The 18,683-nt window shown below is 48.8% G+C and overlaps 4 protein-coding genes across 4 annotated transcripts; 2 read left to right on the top strand and 2 right to left on the bottom strand.

Moving 5' to 3' along the window:
- Positions 1-89: 89 nt before the first annotated feature.
- Positions 90-2,902, top strand: DCXR (dicarbonyl and L-xylulose reductase). Its single transcript, XM_053453367.1, has 8 exons — positions 90-168; positions 377-474; positions 905-1,059; positions 1,573-1,615; positions 1,696-1,795; positions 1,953-2,017; positions 2,273-2,390; positions 2,615-2,902. The coding sequence occupies exons 1-8, from the start codon at positions 117-119 to the stop codon at positions 2,716-2,718; spliced, it is 735 nt and encodes a 244-aa protein (XP_053309342.1). The 5' UTR covers positions 90-116; the 3' UTR covers positions 2,719-2,902.
- Positions 2,903-3,467: 565 nt separating this feature from the next.
- RAC3 (Rac family small GTPase 3) lies at positions 3,468-7,589 on the bottom strand. The gene is made up of 6 exons (XM_053453368.1): positions 7,446-7,589; positions 6,328-6,399; positions 5,786-5,903; positions 5,636-5,698; positions 5,074-5,233; positions 3,468-4,126 (listed from the first exon to the last, which is right to left on the bottom strand). Exons 1-6 carry the CDS (start codon positions 7,478-7,480, stop codon positions 3,996-3,998), a joined length of 579 nt encoding a protein of 192 aa, XP_053309343.1. The 5' UTR covers positions 7,481-7,589; the 3' UTR covers positions 3,468-3,995.
- A 1,108-nt stretch (positions 7,590-8,697) lies between these two features.
- Positions 8,698-13,687, bottom strand: LRRC45 (leucine rich repeat containing 45). The gene is made up of 17 exons (XM_053453167.1): positions 13,392-13,687; positions 13,206-13,267; positions 13,059-13,129; positions 12,753-12,931; positions 12,488-12,616; positions 12,185-12,297; positions 12,043-12,101; positions 11,878-11,955; positions 11,668-11,803; positions 11,327-11,404; positions 11,102-11,213; positions 10,796-10,866; positions 10,630-10,722; positions 10,393-10,485; positions 9,869-10,042; positions 9,404-9,551; positions 8,698-9,150 (listed from the first exon to the last, which is right to left on the bottom strand). The coding sequence occupies exons 1-17, from the start codon at positions 13,636-13,638 to the stop codon at positions 8,954-8,956; spliced, it is 2,040 nt and encodes a 679-aa protein (XP_053309142.1). The 5' UTR covers positions 13,639-13,687; the 3' UTR covers positions 8,698-8,953.
- Positions 13,688-14,697: 1,010 nt separating this feature from the next.
- Positions 14,698-17,107, top strand: CENPX (centromere protein X). Its single transcript, XM_053453073.1, has 5 exons — positions 14,698-14,763; positions 15,341-15,392; positions 15,582-15,635; positions 16,621-16,709; positions 16,807-17,107. Exons 1-5 carry the CDS (start codon positions 14,728-14,730, stop codon positions 16,819-16,821), a joined length of 246 nt encoding a protein of 81 aa, XP_053309048.1. The 5' UTR covers positions 14,698-14,727; the 3' UTR covers positions 16,822-17,107.
- The last annotated feature ends 1,576 nt before the right edge of the window (positions 17,108-18,683 follow it).

Consider the following 18,683-nt stretch of genomic DNA (forward strand, 5'->3'; position numbering starts at 1 on the left):
GGGATGATGGGAGTTGTAACTCATCTGGGGATAATGGGAGTTGCAGTCCACAGCGCGGGGCTGGAGCTCCTCCCGGCTCTTCGCCCTCCCCGGTCATGTGAGTTCACTCCGGGGAGATGGAGATCAGCTTCGCGGGGCTGCGGGCTCTGGTGACCGGGGCGGGGAAGGGTGAGTGTGCGGGCTCTGGGCTCTGGGCTCAGGGCTCTGGGCTCTGGGCTCTGGGCTCTGGTGACCGGGGCGGGGAGGCATGAGTTTGCGGGCTCTGGTGACCGGGGCGGGGAAGGGTGAGTGTGCGGGCTGCGGGCTCTGGTGACCGGGGCGGGCTGCCGGCGGAGGGTCCCGAGCTGAGCCAGTAACCAGCGCTCGCTTCCCGCAGGGATCGGCCGGGACACTGTGAAGGCGCTGCGGGCAGCGGGAGCCGAAGTGACCGCCCTGAGCCGGACGGCGGGGGACCTGGAGAGCCTGGCCCGGGAGGTGGGTGCAGGGAGCGGAGAACAGACATAGGTGCTATTATAGAGGGGTCCTGCCCCCCACATAGTGTATTATAGAGGGGGTCCTGTCTGCCCCCCACATGGTGTATTATAGAGGGATCCTGCCTGCCCCCCACATGGTGTATTATAGAGGGATCCTGCCTGCCCCCCACATAGTATATTAGAGGGGTCCTGCCTGCCCCCCACATGGTGGATTATAGAGGGATCCTACCCCCCCCCACATGGTGGATTATAGAGGGATCCTACCCCCCCCACATGGTGGATTATAGAGGGGTCCTGCCCCCCACATGGTGTATAATAGAGGGGTCCTGCCCCCCACATGGTGTATTATAGAGGGGTACTGCAAAGTCCTTTCTATGAGAGTATAATGCTGCCTCCCTTTTAACGTCCGCGGGGGTCCCGTTTACCCGCAGTGCCCTGGCGTCCGGACCGTCTGCGTAGATCTGTCCCAGTGGGACGCCACGGAGAGAGCACTGAGCTCCGTTGGCCCCGTGGACCTGCTGGTGAACAATGCAGCCGTCGCGCATCTACAGCCCCTTCTCCAAGTCACCGAGGAGGCGTTTGACCAGTGAGTACCACCCGCCGGGAGACCAAGTTCTCATCTCCGCTGAACTCATTTGGAAAGACATCGTCTTATTATCCAACCTAACGGTGGGATCGGTCACATCGTGCTCGGCCACCATCTTTTCGGGAAAGTCCAAACTCCGTTGTAGCTCCTGTGAATATTAACTTCTGTCCTCACCGGCACTCGGTTAATAATGAACATTAAATGACGCGGCCCCACGACCTGTGCCAGATAACTTTTACCCCCCAGGGGGGTCATTTAAAGGTCTAGTCCCAAAAGGCCAATGATAAAGCATTCTCTTGATCTTCGCTGTTTGTAGAGTTCCAGTTATTATTATTATTATTATTGTCTGGTGGCCTCCCCCACCTTCTTGCCCCCATAGGTGGGACCCACCTGCGTCTATCCACGCATTTATCCTTCTGTCCTCCGCTCAGGTTCTTCCTTCGTCTTTCTTCTTCCTCCTCGGGTTCCTCGTCGGCCAAGTTGATGACTTCTTGTGTTTTTGTTGTCCTGTAGGAGCTTCGCGGTGAACGTGAAGTCCGCTTTGCTCGTGTCTCAGGTAAGTTGGGTCTGGAACTTTAAGAAACGCTCTCGTTTCTGTGCACTCCCATCCTTCTCTGCTGTTTTCGCTCCATTCAGATCGTCGCCCGTCAGATGATTGCCCGCGGGGTGTCGGGGTCTATCGTCAACGTATCGAGTCAAGCTTCCCAATGTGCTCTTCAAGACCATGCCGTATATTGTAAGCATTGAGTGTGGCCTTCGGGCAGCGTAGAGCTCACAGACCCTGGAAGGTCTATATTAGTATTAGTATGGACGGGGGCCGAATGGGGCCGATCTGCCGGCAGGTTCTATGTTGTTGTGGACTCGCTGACTCCATGTTTTGTTTTTCTGATCAGGTGCCACAAAGGGGGCCTTAGACATGCTGACCAAGGTGATGGCGCTGGAGCTGGGCCCCAAAAAGGTGACATCTTGTTTGTGGTTTGGGATAAATGAACGGATAGATATTGGAAGGTTGAGCGCATTGCCAGATGATAACAACCAATAAAAAGGAGAGAAGGCGGCCGTGTTGAAAGAGACTAACGAGACCTCCTCAACGTTACATAAGGGGACCGTTTATTACGCGTTATTTAAAGGCGGTGGGGATATCTCTGGATTGTTGAGTTAAATCTCCATAGTCGGCCATGTTGCTGATGTCCCAGCATGCACTGCATTTCAGATCCGTGTTAATTCTGTGAACCCCACGGTAGTTCTGACCGACATGGGGCGTCTTGGATGGAGCGACCCTCAGAAGGCCGGTCCCATGCTGAGCCGGATTCCCCTGGGGCGCTTCGCAGGTCAGTACCTCGTTACCACCACCCGTTGTCCTACCGTCTGTACGTCCCGAACGTCCGTCTCCTCTCTCTACGTCTCTGCACCGGGACAGGACAAACCGCTCCTTCTTCTCGGAGCTCTCTGATGCCCCCCGGTCTCTTCCGCCGCCCCCCTAGATTCTTCTGCCTTCCTGTTCTGTCCTCGGTGGGCTCCAGATCTCCGACCGCCTGTCCTGTTCTGTTTTCAGAGGTTGAAGACGTGGTTAACGGCATTCTCTTCCTGCTCAGCGATAAGAGCGCGATGATCAGCGGCGTCTGTCTCCCGGTGGACGGCGGCTTCCTCGCCTGCTGATCGGCGGAATCCGACTCTTCGTGGAAATCTGAACCTCGCTTCCAAGTTCCACGCTCGCTGCGTCTCTTTCCTTATTAATCAGCAACTTATTCCCTCAAATTGTATCTCAAACCCCTAACTTTCCCCAAATCCTACGTTATTCGGTAATTTCAATAAAACGCAATAAAATAATTGTATTAGAAAAGCCGCCTTGTGGTGCCGTAGGAGCAGCTTCCTGGTCTCAAGAGCTCCTTGATTATTCCTCCCCGTTAAGTTCTCCGCCTGTTTCTTGCTGTTAGAGCTGCAGCTTCCCATCCCACTCTGCATTCTGATTGGTTGTTGAAGCAGTCAATCAGTGGCAGGAAAGTACGCCTACCGTAATCAATGGGAGCCCTTTCCACGCATGCGCTGGAGCTGACACCTGGAGGTGTGTTTGGCTGAACCTATCTCCTGCTAGGGGGTCCGGTCAAAGGGGCAAATGCATATAGGGGGAACTCTGCGGAACCCCCCCCCATGCATCTGCAAGGGGTACATTGGGAAATTTAAAGGGACCTCTCGGTGCATATGATGGCTGGAGCGTCCATTTAAGTTATTCCTCCCCTAAATAAATCCAGTGAGCGGAAAAGAAAGAGCGAAGCTATCGGTGGTTTTCGTGAATGAGTTGAGTCCTCCTGACAGCCGAGACGGCCGCAGCTCCGCGTGGGGGGGGGGTAAATATCTCGTTTGGTGGGATGCGAGAGGTCGGCGCACAGAACGTCACAACCAGAGCCTTATCTAATTATCCAAATTCCAAACATTTACTACAGAATTCACAGATTTCTCGTAACCGGGACACAGAACACGAAGAACCAGACATGATCCCCATGCAATAGAAATAGGAGATGGGCAGCGATGATGATGATGACCGCGCCGGGACGCATGCAGACCGCCCTCCTCGTCTCGCCGTCCAGTTCCTTCCAGGTGGCAAACAGTCCGCGTGACCGTCCTCGTGACAAGCGATCCGCAAAGAGTGCGTCCCACAGCGCCAGGTCCCGAGCCGTGCGGAGGGGGGGTCCCTAAAGACTAGAACCCTGCCTCCCCTGGAGAAGTCTCGTCCTTGGAGCTCAGAGAAGAAGCCGCTCTCCGCTGCGCAGGTACAGCTGACGCCCGTTCCCCCTCCCACCCCATGCGCCGTACATTCACAAAACACTACACCACGGAAAACACCTGCGAGCCTCCAAACGCTCTTCTCGGGCAGGTTTGGGCTTCTTTGGAAAGAGATGGCAGGAGTTCGGTCCGGTGTCCGATCTGTCGGTCGCTCAGAAGACGGTGCATTTCTTTCCGGACCTCTTGACGGGCGGAGGGCAGAGGACGGCGCGGATGGCTTCATCGAACACGGTCTTCAGACCGCGCTGGGTGAGAGCCGAGCATTCCAAGTACTTTACAGAACCTTCGGGGATCAAACAAACGCGATTACGGCTTTTCGATATCAAGAATATTTCCACAAACCCCCCCCCCAAACTCAGCATCACAAATGTATATTTTTAATAATTTTAAACAAATGTTTAAATATAATTTTTTGCTGTGAAATTCCAGTGTGATCCCAGCCTCACACTAACTGAGTCAATGCATGATCAGCTGGACCTTCTATAAACAGACATGGTTGTGATGGACACCCAGTCCTGGAGAACATCCTTCATTAATGGCGGGTTTCTCTACATTCAAAGAGCTGCTGGGGCTGCCAACGCATTTTACTCGCACCCCAGCAGCTGCTTAAGCACCCACTGGGGCTTTTTCTAGAGGTTGGTCCAAGATACCATAGAGTTTGCAACGGAGAACCATCATGCTCTGGTCTACTCTACCCGTTTCTGTGTCTTGTACCAAAAACACCTGCCATGGACCTCCACCATGGACCTCCACTATTGTTTACAGATACAACGTGACGCTACAGCCCCTCTCACAACCAGTTACAATGTTACACGGATCAAGAGTGGATTCGCAAAGCGGAAATACTCAGGGCTGCTCTCCAAACCACTCAACATGCAGACACTGAAGTCTAACGACCAAACTTTGGCCAACTTTACCGTTCCTACAGAACATTCCTGTGAAAGATACATTTAGAACATTTAGTGGACGCTCCACATCATATAGAATTTCTCCTGTGCTCCATATAACACACACAATCGAGGTAACCATGTTTCTGTACTAGGTAGACAGAGAAGTAATAATATCTCCAGCTAGAGGACAACCAACAGTTGAAGAGATGCTAGACTCTGGTAAGTGGTCCATGTGATGGGAATCTAGCCCTGCTTGCTCTATATTTTGGGGGGGGGGGGATTGTTAATATATTTCTGAAATATCCTCTTCCGGTGATCCAGTATCAGTAACGTCACTCACCTATTTCCCGAGCCATGGCCAAACCTTGAGGGTAAGTGATTGGGGAAAGTCTCTTATCCCTCAACCGTTCGATGGTGTCCTTGTCGTCCCTTAAGTCCAGCTTCGTACCCACCAAAATAATAGGGGTGTTGGGACAGTGATGCCGTACCTCTGGATACCACTACAAGTAAAACATTTACCAGTTAGGGTGTTGAACAATCATGCAAAGGGTAAGCGGGCGTTGGAACACCCAGAGAACATAGACCATTTATGAATCAATACACAACATAGTTCAGTTGAGTTGAGGTAGTAAAATGTGGCTTCCAATGGGCATTCCAAGATCTCAGTAGGGTTCTGAAGGACATGGTAGAGGTTGGCTACCAGGCCACACTGGACCTTACTAGAATTAAGTGAATTCATGACTTGTTAAATGAGAATATTCATCGATACTTCTCCCCAGCTAGTGATAGAGCTGGCCTGATGGTGGAGCTTGGGCTGAACTTGACCACCATGAAATGTTCATGGGTGATGTAGAAGCGCCGGAGGAGCTATGATTTGGCATGGTGTGTTCCACACGACTTACCTTAGCTCTGACGTTCTCGAACGAGGCTGGGCTGACCAGGGAAAAGCAAATCAGAAAAACATCCTGAAGAAACGAGAGACAGTCATGAGAAAAGCTGGAAAGGTCCTAGGTGTGGTTCTACACATTAACGGGTGACATTAACTCGAGTACCGTCTGTGGGTAGGAGAGGGGTCGGAGTCGGTCATAATCCTCTTGGCCGGCCGTATCCCAGAGTCCTAAATTCACAGGCTTCCCGTCTACCATCACGTTAGCTGAGTAGTTATCAAACCTGTAACAAGACAAAAACGAGTCTCAGGTCAAGGAGGTTCAAGTCATCAGGGACGGAATAAAAGTCTCAATGTCCCACATGCTAAACAATAACGGTTATGCTCATAGATTTCACTAGGTGGCGGAAGAGGCCTAGGGTACATGCGCCAGGAGCTGAACATGTAAAACATGGCGGAATATGGACGCGTGTTGGGTCCTTCTTGGTCTCAGAAGAGCTGCCTCGTAAGAGGTCTCCTCGAAAAGCAAGATGGCTGCCTGCAGTGTTATAACCATTATCTACAGATTCAGGCTGAAAAAGGTCAAGTTACACATTTAGTTTTGATCAAAAACCCCTGAATAATTAAGAGAAGCCATGTCCCCAGGATCAACCCCTGATCACTGGCCTCCACCTGGAGGCCACGCCACGTAACCAGACCACTACTCACACAGTCGGTATATATTCTCCAGGGAAGGCGTTGGTCGTGTAGCTTATCAGAAGACATGTTTTTCCCACCGCTCTGAAAAAACAAACAAAAAAAAGGGGGCTATAGGAGATCTGGACGCAGCCAATGGGAGATGGAGTCTCTGTCCATCTTATTTCCCATTGGCAGGGCAGGGTTCTGATGTAAGGGACGATTACACATATATTACCATTATATATCGCTGATATGGATGCCCTTTGTATACATTAAAGGATGTATTATTAATATTATTATTATTTTGTTGCTATTTATTTATATGTACATGTTTAGTATGTATATATATATGTAATTAGAGATGCCTGAGATGTGATACATGTATGTTGGGTACATATGTATGTAAATTAAATAAACAATTGTACACGGGATGTGATGCTTGCATGTTTGTTATGTATATATATACACACAGACATGTAGATAACGTGTAATAAGAAAGCATGAGATGCATGTTGGGTACATACTGTCTGTGCATTGCATGTAATGCGTGTGCATACTGGGTAGACAGGTATATAAATGACACGCGTTGAATGTGTATACATGATCCATGTGAATGGAATGTATAAGTATGTATGGGATTTGATACATTGTACAGCCCTGCAGAGTATATAAAACAATAAATAATAATAATAATAATAATAATAGTGATACATACATGTACATAGATATATGAATGGAACGTATAAGGTATGTATGGGACCTGATACACGATACATACATGATACATACATGTACATAGATATATGAATGGAACGTATAAGGTATGTATGGGACCTGATACATGATACATATATGTACATACATATATGAATGGCATACACTGGGGATGTATGGGACCTGGTACATGATGCTTTGTATGTGTAAGACATGATGCATACATGTAGCTAGCTGTATGAATAACAGGCACTGGGTATGCCCCGACACATGATGCATGCATGTCCCCGGGTGATGTGCATGTACCGGGTTGGGTGCATGCTCGGTATCGGTATATATATATATAGGGGATGCAGCGGCGGCTTCTGAGGATCCCGCCCGTGCTCCGCCTCTGCATCACACACCCGCGGGTCACCGCGACCCGGCTCACTCACCCATCTCCCACCACCACGCATTTAATGGCCTGCATGTCACGGGCGTGCCGGACCGGCTGGACAGCGAGCTGCTGAGATAAGACACCGGAGACAAACGGGAACTGGGAAGGCTGGGGAAGCCGGAGACAGCCGAAGGGAGGCGGAATTAGCCGAGCACCAGGTACTGGACGACCGAAAGGAGACGGAAATAACCGAAGGAAGGCAGAGAGGCTCCTGCATAGGGATCCACAGAGTCGGAATGAGACGGAAATAGCCGAAGGGAGGCAGTGATGGGACGGGGACGGCTCCGGAGATGCCCGAAGGTGATGCAGGGAGCCGAGGGGGATACGATGGGCAGATGCCAAGCCCAATGCAGCACAGGAATACCACTCAGGGGACTCTGTGCCAAGAGGAGATGCCCCCAGAACCAAAAAATAGCCCTATTTATCCCTAGCAGGTGTAATAACACAGCCTAAAACATGGCACTGAAAAACCAGGGCCAGCGTGGCCATAAAAGTCTCTCGTTGGAACCGCTGGCCCTCAATAAACCGGCTTTGTTGGCCCCCCTTAGACCGATATGCCTATGGCCAATGATTGCCGTAGTAAGGAGGCTGCCCCATCATCATTTATTCCAGCGCAAAACGCTTCAAGCACAGATCGATCAGCAGCCTGCAGGTTTCCACGGCAACTGCGCCATGTTGCTCTTTATCTATAACCCCCCGTGGTTTAAGACGTCCTTAATGCAACAAATGGAAACCACTCAACAAAGTCAACCCAGAAGACTCGCTTATCCATAAAATGGAACGCTGGCCATCACAAGGCTACCATCGAACTCCCACTAAGATGAACTCAACTGCTGTTGAGTTGAGCTTTACCATTCCCCAGCTGAACTCGACCGACGCTGAGTTGGCGTCGAGTCTGTCAGAAGTCGGGCTTGGTGCCGGTTCTTTTACATTTGAGGTCTGGGTCAACTCAACGCAACTGAAATCTCAATAAGTGTTAAGCTTATCGGCACAGCCCAGCTGGACTCAGAGCTCTGTTGATTCAAGCCCAGCAATTCACATTTCCAGTAGACAAGCTGATAGTTCCTGAAGTATCTTTTGGTCCAACTCATGCAGGTTTGCCTGCCTAGCCGTTCTGTAGGTACTCCCAGCACCTCTAGCCACGAGACGTAGAGGGAAGTCTGGTTGGAAAGATCCCTTTTCTCTCTCCTCAAAGCAGAACCATAAAATAGACCGTCCCTGTCCTTTAAGAACCACAATTGCAACAAAACTGTGCGTAAAAAGGGAATAAAATCTTTATTTAAAAAATACAGTCTGATTATAAAAATATGAAAATAAATTACTTTCCTGCGCTCGGAGACCACTCACACATTACTGGAGGGAGACCCAAAGAAAGACCAGCCGGCAACCACCGCAAAGCGAGTCCTTCTGGCTTTTACAACAAATAAGGCACCGGAATTTGGCTAACGCTGAACCGGTTGGGTCTTGGCCAACGGTTGGCGCTCGTCATGCACCGTAACCTGGGATTTATTTTTTTGCTGCAGTGGTGCTCAGCGGTGAGCTGTGGATGTAGGACAAGATGGCATTCTGCAGTAGGGTGGCTCTCTGCGTCTCCTCTTCGCGCATCCTCAAGATCTCGGCATCCTTCAGCCTCAACTTCTCCATCAATGAAGACATTTCCGCCTCCTTGTCCAGCATCATCTCGCGGTGAGACACAGACTGGGCTGAAGATGGATAAAACACCCAGTTTCAGAAGAAAGCGCTCTTTAAAAACCATGTTGTGTTCTTGTTGCCCCTCGGTTCCTCCCCAAAGGCTTATTGCACCCCAGCAGGATACGTTCAACTTCAACCTTATCCTCATGCCATTTATCCTCGCTCTACTTTAGCTGCGCTACAGGCGGTCTGCCACTGCAGAAGCTCATCGCTTCATTATCCCAGCATGGAACCCTCTGGCAGACCGAAGGCCAGACACCCTACCTTTCTGCTGTCTCTCCAGGGCACAGATTTTCTCTTTTAGCCCATCCTGCGCCGCCAGCTCAGCCTGGAGGTGTCCGACCTGCTGCTGGAGCTCAATGCGGACCATCGTGACTTCGGCCATTTTCTCTTGGTCTTTCTTGGCCAACTCCTGGAAGATACGACACAGGCACAGTTAACACATTCAAAGTCTGATAACGTATTAGGTTTCAGAAATGTAGTGGCTTCTAATGAAAGGGTTAAATATCTTTAGCTTTAAGACATTTGCCGTGTCACAGTCAAAAATCCTTTATGCGGCTAAATTTGGGATGATATTTTTGGTAGGTAGCTGATCGATATTTAAAAGGAGAATAACGTTTTTAGCTTTAATGTTAAACGAAACATTACGTGCAATTCCGGTTTTATTCTGGATTAGTGATGTCATATCACGGCTGGTTTGCACACCTTTGCACACCATCAGCACCGTACCTCGATGAATCCACCGATCCTCCTCTTCAGTCCCTCGATCTCGAGGCTTAGCTGGTTGTTCTGAGCCCGCAGCTCGCCCGCCAGTTGTTTCTCCTGCAGGACCTGGTTGTGCGCCTGGTCTCGGGACAGAGTGAGCGTCCGCAGCTTGTCCTGCAGGACGGCGGAGTTCTGCTGCTGCTCCGAAAACAACCAAATTGGAGATATTTATACAAAAGATACGCATAAAAACTATAGGCACACATCCACCCCCCCCTCTAACCGACAGACTCCGACCCCAACTGGCAGAGAGGGGAGATGTACAGATGGTTCGCATTAGGCTCACGCTTTACCAAGTCTCTGGTATTTAACGCGCTCCGTAGAACATCTGAGGGTTTTATCATTCAGGTCTTAATTTTCATGGGTATTTTTTTTCTAACGGAAGATACATTTGACGTTACATATAGGATGTATAGGATTATCTGTCCGCATTGGGATTCATCGCATGGACCCTACAGTTCCCAGGCATTTATATTGGTCGTCCTCACCTCCTCCAGTTGCACCGAGCTCCGTGCTTTCTGGATCTCCTCTTCTGCGTGAATACGTTCGTTGGCTAGCGTCATCTTCGCTTTGTTGAGCTCCTGCAGGAATATTCAGAGGGAATGAGATGTAGGTCTCAGGGTCAGGCCAGTAACATTTGCAGAATTGCTGCTGCACACGAGGAACCCCCTGCTCCGCCACCCCGCAGCTCCAATCAGCGGACACTGCTGGTCGGCCGCTCTCACCTCTTCCAGTCCCAACTTTGTAGCCTCCAGACGCTGCATCCGCTCCTGCGCTGCTGTCTCAACGTCGTCAACGTACTGCTTCATCTGATCCACCTATTAGACGAAAAACCATTAAGTGTCTGCAGCCCGAAACCACTTGTTGGTTGATGATAGGAAGTCGTCTCACCTCCTTCTGATGCAACACAGCGGCATCATCTCGTAACTGCCGGGACCTCTTCTTCTCGGCTTCCAGACGTTCTACGGGGGATACAGAGTTAGACCGATATAATCCAAGGAGATCCTGGCATGTAGTATTCCCATTTGGAAAGTTTGGGCCATGTTTTTTTGCTGAAATATTCTAGACCTAAATCCTTTACAGGTAACCTTCCTGCAGAAGTATAGTTCTACTGAGCCGTACAAAATTATCAATGTTACCCTGTGGCCAATTAAAAGGCCCGTTACCCCCATTCACAGGCGAGTGAGCAGCATCTACCTTCGGCCTGCATTGCCCGTAGCTTCAGCTCCGCCGATGTGTCGGTCAGCTCCTGCTTCAGCTCCAACACGTGCTCCTGCTGTGCCTTGCACCGCCGCTCCAGCTCGTCCACCTGTACATTAAAAGGGCACCGTGTACTAAATGGTGAAGCTTCCCCATTTAAGCCGAAAGCTGAATCAGAAACGCACGCTTTTTAGGTCTCTACGCTACATCCCAACGACTCACCTTGCTGCGATAATAAAGATTTTTCTCGGCCGCAGACGTTAATTCCTGCCTAAGTTTTGCTTCGCGCGCCACAGATTCCTGTCACCGAGAGATTGAACACGCGTGTTAGACGTCATCGCAGACTTTACACGCTACCCCCATAATAAGACCATCTTTCTAGTTCATGCCATGCAGACATTCAGGGATGGAAACGTTCAAAGCACACGATGACAATAAAAATGTCCAGTTATAACTGGTGTAGAACTCTAGAGGACTGATAAGTAGGTCTATCTTATCTGCTGCTGGCATAGGTTAAAGCTTGTGCTCTCGGTCCATGACCAACGTCCAGTATATGCCCTGACCTCCTTCTCCTTCCTCAGTTCCTTGGCCTGTTGCTCCCTCAGGCTGGCGCTCGCCCGTTTCGCTTGGCTCAGGAGTTCCCCCAGATCCTGCACCTTCTGCTGTGATAAGGCCAAATTAGATTCAGCCAGCTGCAACCTGCAGACACAACAGGGTTAGAACGATTCCTTCACCTGCTTCTCTTCCCAGGAGGAACAAGAACAGTCCCTTACTTGGCTGTTAAGGAGTTCACAACAGATTTGCGGTCCTCGAGTGCTTCGTGAAGCTTCCCCATTTGCAAATTGGTAGTCCTGGTCCAAAAACAATACGTGTGAAAAGCAAAGCAAACAAAAGGAGAGCATTTTTTGGACATCGAGAACCTCCTCCTGGAGACTAACCTACTACTGCGGGTCATCTCCTCTCTCTGCTGTTCTATGGTTTCCATCAGATTCAGGATCTACAAGAAAGAAGGGCTTGGAGTCAGAAGAATGGTCCTGAAGAGCAGATGAAGCCAGAAGAATAGTGTAGAGCGTTTCCCACCTGCTTATTCTTCTCTTGCTTCAGACTTTGGACTTCTTTGGTGAGGATCTGCCTCTGGGTCAAGTTGTCTTTCTTAACCACCAGTCTTTCCTGGTTGTGTCCAACCGTCTGCTCTGTTACACACAAGTAAAACGCCTTCAGTTTAACATCAGAGGTTCCCGACTGTCCCGGGAGACACGTTTGATTGTTCCAGAAAGATGTGACTAGTCCCTAATGCTTTGTATGAATATGATAAATACAGACCCCTGGGATGTTTGATGGAGTCTTCTCGTGTCACGTCTATAGAAGTCTCAAGTCTCTTACCAATGGGCTTCAGGATGTCACTCGGGATGTTGTTCCCAGACAAATCCATCTTCAAGAGACTTCTGTTGGTCGAAAGACAGCTCAGAATGGCTCTCCCTCCCAGCAGGCCGATGTTATTCCAACGCAGGTCTGAAAGAGAGACATAATAAATATGGCGCCAGGGATCTTCTTTCTGGTTGGCTTGCTAAATGTATATGCAAGCCCTTGTGAAATAGAAGAAATCACACAACGCCACAGCATCCCTATCACCCTCGGTCCCTCATACCAAGTTCTTGTAAGGTGTGGTTGCGCTTCAGCGCCATGGACAGCTCTTCTGCCCCCTTGGGGCTGATCTGATTGTTGCGGAGATCAAGTTTCTGCAAAGTCTGATTGACAGCGAGCCCGTCACAAAAGAGAGAGAAGGCATCTTCCAACATTCCCAGATTATTCCACTGCAGAGTCAAGCTAAGGAGAATAAAGTATTTATCAGTCCTTTGGGAACGTTACATAAAAACAGCAGACTAACTAGTTAGTTATTGTGGTCTGGCTCAACACAGACACGGCTAGGTTGTGACTGCCGAAGTGAACCCACCTGGTCAGTGATGTGTTGGCTGTTAGTAGTTTCCCTAAAGCCTCTGCTCCCTGGGCTCGTAGGTTGTTACCCTATGGAGAGGCAGAAGGGGTTTTTAGCCAAGTTTAAAAATATGATATTTGAAATTCCGTGATAATTCACACTCACCTTCAAGTCTAAGTGCTTTATTAGTGAATTTGTGCGGAGACCCTGGAGAAGTGCTTTAACTCCTGCCAATAAAGAGAGTCAGATTATAATCTATACGCTTACTTGCAATTCTTCCCTTACAATCTACAGAACGTTTCTTAAGCTCTAGACACATCCTAGTGAAGTGAAATGGCTGGCGGCACCTACCATCCTCGCTAAGCATGCAGTCGCTGAGAATCACGTCTGTGAACGTGACATCATTCTGCAGCAGGACCCCGAGCACCTTGCACGACTCCGTGGAAACGCTCTGAGACGACAGGTCCAGCTTCCCTCTCCCCGCGGTCTCTTTCGCGCCCTGCAGATGCCCGAGGACGCCCTCCTGGGGCTCCACGCCTCTCTCGTGGCACATCCGTACATACGACCGCCTTAGCTCATCCATTTCAGGGGTCCCCATGGCTAATATCCGGGCAAACCCCCACGACCCGTCAGTCTGGGCGCACACACACTACAGACAAGAAGTGGAAAATGGACAAACATCACAATTAACGACCAATTGCTGGAACCAATTTATTTAAAATTAAAACATCACAAAAATATTCTATTTTGGGGATGCTGGGAGGTCCGGCTAGTTTATCCCAAGTGTTCGTAACCCTGGCTATCCTAAGCATTAGTTTGTACAAGTGTGCACGGACACAACGCAGCACGTAAAAGCACATTCAAGTGAAAACAAGAACACGACCGCTCACTACTAACGTATATTAGTGAGCTCAGGGTCTCAAAACTCCACTAGTGAGGTACGGACAGTAACTACTAGTGAGTGCTGGTGCAAGACAGGTACTGACAGCAACTACTAGTGAATGCTGGTGCTAGACAGGTACTGACAGCAACTACTAGTGAGTGCTAGTGCTAGACAGGTACTGACAGCAACTACTATTGAGTGCTAGTGCTAGACAGGTACTGACATTAACTACTAGTGAGTGCTAGACAGGTGCTCATAATAACTACTAGTGAGTGCTGGTGCAAGGAAGGCACTGATACACGTTAGAATAAGACAAGCACTAGTGACAATAAATAGCATGCAATAGAACCCCCATTTATTCGGACCCCTGACCCCCATCTCACATCCTGGGCTCATGGGAGGCAGCTGGGACTTACCGTTACAGTCTATCCATATATAAACAAGAGGTAACCAGGAAGAGAGGGGCATCTCGGGATACATTATAACTCCCAGCATGCCCCACGAATCCCAGTTACAATAACTGTCATTTCTCAGCCTGTGTTACTGGTGCAGTCTCTAGTGTTTAGATCGCAGCTGATACGGCTCATTCACCAGTTAGCACTCTGTATAAGCCAATCACAGATCACTAAGGGACTGTTTAATTGGGCAGCAGTCGAATGGAAGGAACTAGCATTGCGATTGGACAAGACCTTGGGTGTAGGCGGGGTTCCGAGAGAGTAGTAGAGGACATGGTGCGAGATTGGACGAGCCGCTACCTGGGGGCGTGTTATTATTGGAGAGGCCTTTGGGCGGGAGACAGGAGGCATGGAGCGGGAGGAAGAGGTTGTTTCATTTCGTAAGGCGAGTATTGGCCCCCAACGGCCCCCGTACCCCTCCAAAGTCTGATTTGTTATCGCAACTGGAATATGAAACTGACACTTTTTAAATAAAGATATTTAAAGGGACAATAACGCTCAACACCGACTGCCAGAAAAGAATTATCTTTTACCCCAACGTTTAAATGACCAAAGAAGGGCATGTGTTTTAGGGGTGTGGTTAGGGTGTGACTAGGGGGTGGGGCTTTGCCAATACTTTGTATGTAACTTATAACAAATCACCTAATGGATCTTATTTACACGGTATAATTTATAAACCCACTCCCTGCTGTTTATATATACATAATTGGGGCTGTAGAACCCTGTGATAGCCTCCTACCAAGCAAAGGTTCTGAGCTCCTGGGGGGGGGGGGGAAGAGGGACTGGCCAAGCTAAGCAGGGACACTTGGGAATTGTGTCATCTGTAATGGTTATCATTCACATCAGTGCATCAAAGAGTACAGATAGGACATCTCATAAAACTAGGAGATCATAATAATACTGATTGAACCTTGGAATGGTTTGTGGTCCCCGTAAGATTTCTCTCCGTCTTTCTGTTCCAGGACTTGGTCTCCAAACTGCTCCAGCTGCACCTTAAAGAAGACAAAATGAGAGGTAAGGACGAGGGGCGTGAGAGACCCCCGGCATGAGCCTGGCTTCTGACCCGTGTATGAGATCGTCATAGAACCTCCTGCCGGCTTAAACTTTCTCTAAGTCTGACTCGATGAGGATTCTCGTTACACAGCCCGACATTGCTACAGATATTTGAATAATGAATAATTACCATGTCCTCCTTTTTTTTAGTGACCTCCGATGCGTTGGTTCTGTTAGCGGAGATGCTGAAGGTCTTTGTCCAAGGTGAGTTACTGATTCAGGGATCACTGGTAATACCAACTTGGTCCAGTAGGCGGTGCACACGGCTCACGATCACTTAAATACTCCTGCGCAGCCATTGGCTAATCCTTTCCAACATCTCAGCCATTAGAAAACATCTGTAGGGTCCTACCTTCAAGATGCATACGTGAAGAACGCGTCACCCGCTTCTGTATCTTCTAAAAGGAGAACGTTGCCCGCGTTTAAACTAAAAGTACGCTTTTCAGGCACGAAATTTCTGGATGTATTTTATTCGTTGAGGACTCGGAATTACATTTTGGTCCTTGCGATAAGTTTTCCTCTTACACGCAAGCACCAGCCTAGTAACTATCGTTTTGCTGTAGCTCCAGTTCATCGATGATTGAATGATTAACCCCTTTGTGACCGAGGGGTTTACCCACCCCCATGTGACCAGAGCTTTTTTCCATGTTTAATGTACCCACACATTATTTATTACCTTACCTTCTTTAAAGACCTCAGGGATCTCTCTTGGAACTGGATGGTACCCCTTATAATGCAATGGTGACATCACTGTTTACCTGTGCAACCAATGCTCCCGCCGTTACATGGGATGGGTCAACAGGAAGTTAGCAATGCTAGCCCTTACTGACAGAGGAGACCCCAGGCTGTTGAAAGATACCCTGATCATCTGGGTACCGGTGAGGAAACTTCTTCGCCAGTGCAAAAAGCCAGCAGGACGTACAATTACGTCCTCGGTCATGTAGGGCCTGGTTTATAGAACAAAATAGTTATGCTATTCAAATAAATGAACAGTCAAAGATCTAACTTGTGTAGTTGGCTGCTCTTGATATGGTGTGCAGAAATAAAGAACACGAAAGGGTGATTAATGTCTCACAGGAAAAAGCACGTTTTTGGCAGTGGGTTGAAGGTTTTGATGGAATGAGTGGACAGGCAAGTTTAAGGAATATCTTGCTAGTGATATTGATTGTTTGCTTTCTTTTGCCCACAGAGACAGCAGCTCGAGCCGCTCGGCAGGCCCACGCCGAGGAGCTACCGGTGGTCGACATCGAGCATGTAGAAAAAATCCTTCCTCAGCTGGTAAGACCTTCCTCTACAGCTCTCTGCCGTTCCAGATAAGCATGGTCTCCTCTACGGAGCTAAACTACCTCCTAACAAGTCTCTTACTTTCTTTCAGCTCTTAGATTTCTAGCTCTTGTGTACGGATGGAAGCAGCTGCTCTGTTACCCTATTGGAGAACAAATCAAACCTCTTGGAGAAGACAAGAACCTGCTTGCGCTCAAGACTCGGACAGCCTCTGGATGGAGAGTGGTAGAGCCTGCCACCTCCTCGTTCCGTATTCTAGTGACTTTTCCCTTTGGCTTAAGACTCGCGCACTTATGTTTTCGGTTTATATTCCTACATCTAAGTCTCTTAATGAGGAGTCGTGTTTTTGAGGACGTCTAAGAAATGACCAATAAAAAAGGTGTTATGACATGTTTCATGCTACAGGCTCCCAAACTCATTCGAAAAAAAAACCTGCGAGCCAAGAGCTAATACCTTGTCATAAGCTTCCCCGACACATCATCACCACCACCCTGGAACCAGCAATAAACATGCCACTAGGACGTCTGTCTGCTTTCCGACGGCTCGTCTTTACCGCAGCCAAGACTAACATCTTTGGAGAAGTGTGTTGTCTCCCGTGTGACTCCCTCGTTTACACTCCCCCCGAGGGGGCAAATGTCACCCCTTTCCATAACAGACCTTAACCGGTTCCCTGCCAACACGTATAAATACGTATCTGGTTCCTCCCGGCGGTGAACTAGAACGATTACCGACTTCTGCGTAAGCAGACAGCCGGAATTCTGAGACTTTTAATGTAAATACAAACGGATGTGACAAAAGCCAGGTACCCGCGACTTAACTAATTACTGCTCGTTTTCTGTTTGTACTGTTATTGATCTTTAAGGATTAAATTGCTAAACAGCAACCTGGGGACAAAATCATAAATATTATACGTTTATTAAGAACATTCCTTCTAGAGACTCGTCCATATATTTTACCGGTTCCTGAATCCATGAGGCATACTTCAGGAGCTCTGCTAGTAAACTGCATCATTCCATTGATTCCAAGAGGTTATCATCTAAAACTAGAGGTTCGGAGGTTTACACGGAATGTAAGGAAGTTTTCCTTTACTGAGAGGGTGGTAAACAGCCTCCCATCACAGGTGGTAGAGGGTAATACAGTAAGGGTATTAAACACGGATGGGATAGACATACGGCTCCTGAATCTAAGACGAGACCAACGACTGATTAAGGTTTGAGTCTTTACAGTAGGACCAACAGGCGGACCTTATGGGGCCAAATGGTTCTGATCTACCGGCAGACTGTACGTTTCTACTGACTTTGTACTTGCGGAGCGTAGCATAGAATGGCTGCCGTCTTCCATGTGACTTAAGAAACCGCGGTATTACTAGCTTTCCCCAGAAATGCAAAGCATGCGTTTCATACTCCGTAGCCGCGAAGCCTTCAAAGTGCTTATCTCATCTGTTAAAGAACACATAGATCATCATTTGGAGTTCTGGACATTCTTCAAAGAAAAAAAAAAGGCTAAAAGTATCTCAAAAAGATGCTTTACCAAAAAAATTACGGAAGCCTCTCTCTCTCGGCACCCGAATACTTCCCCCCTGAAACCAACACCCGGTCGGCCCCTCTTGTAACAATCCGTCTTCTCTAACATCCCAAACCACCTCCGCTTTTCAAAGCATTTGGAAGTCATTAAGCAAAAAACATGACGTCCCCCAAAGACAGGTGCGGCTTTGATGCTCGGCCAGCCGTCGTCAGAAAAAAAGGTAGATATGTAATTAACTTTCCACCCGTACGAGGGCGTTAAAGACTTTTACAATGAACAGCGCACAATTAAGTAGATAAACACTAATTAAATGGGGGAGAGCAGTTGCCCGGACTATTGTGGAGTCCATTGTTTTCTCAAGGAGCCCAGCATGGGGGTGGGGGGGTTCACGTTCATGGAAAGAGCGGTTGCGTTCCGTTTCCCCGCCGGTTCTAAATGGTCAGG

Source organism: Spea bombifrons, chromosome 13, assembly GCF_027358695.1.
Source record: "Spea bombifrons isolate aSpeBom1 chromosome 13, aSpeBom1.2.pri, whole genome shotgun sequence".
NCBI classification, from domain to species: Eukaryota; Metazoa; Chordata; class Amphibia; order Anura; family Pelobatidae; genus Spea; species Spea bombifrons.

Bases quoted from the DNA above. Each gene is read 5' to 3' on its own strand.
- CENPX (XM_053453073.1), top strand. From the start codon at position 14,728: ATGGAGCGGGAGGAAGAGGTTGTTTCATTTCGTAAG. The intron at 14,764-15,340 runs GCGAGTATTGGC...TTTCTGTTCCAG, and splicing joins AGGTTGTTTCATTTCGTAAG to GACTTGGTCTCCAAACTGCT. The intron at 15,636-16,620 runs GTGAGTTACTGA...TTTTGCCCACAG, and splicing joins GCTGAAGGTCTTTGTCCAAG to AGACAGCAGCTCGAGCCGCT.
- LRRC45 (XM_053453167.1), bottom strand. From the start codon at position 13,638: ATGGGGACCCCTGAAATGGATGAGCTAAGGCGGTCGTATGTACGGATG. The intron at 13,130-13,205 runs GTGAGTGTGAAT...GCCTCTCCATAG, and splicing joins TAAAGCACTTAGACTTGAAG to GGTAACAACCTACGAGCCCA. The intron at 12,932-13,058 runs GTGGGTTCACTT...TATTCTCCTTAG, and splicing joins GCCAACACATCACTGACCAG to CTTGACTCTGCAGTGGAATA.
- DCXR (XM_053453367.1), top strand. From the start codon at position 117: ATGGAGATCAGCTTCGCGGGGCTGCGGGCTCTGGTGACCGGGGCGGGG. The intron at 475-904 runs GTGGGTGCAGGG...GTTTACCCGCAG, and splicing joins TGGAGAGCCTGGCCCGGGAG to TGCCCTGGCGTCCGGACCGT. The intron at 2,018-2,272 runs GTGACATCTTGT...ACTGCATTTCAG, and splicing joins TGGAGCTGGGCCCCAAAAAG to ATCCGTGTTAATTCTGTGAA.
- RAC3 (XM_053453368.1), bottom strand. From the start codon at position 7,480: ATGCAGGCCATTAAATGCGTGGTGGTGGGAGATGG. The intron at 5,904-6,327 runs GTGAGTAGTGGT...GTCTTGTTACAG, and splicing joins GGAGAATATATACCGACTGT to GTTTGATAACTACTCAGCTA. The intron at 4,127-5,073 runs GTGAGTGACGTT...TGATCCCCGAAG, and splicing joins GGCCATGGCTCGGGAAATAG to GTTCTGTAAAGTACTTGGAA.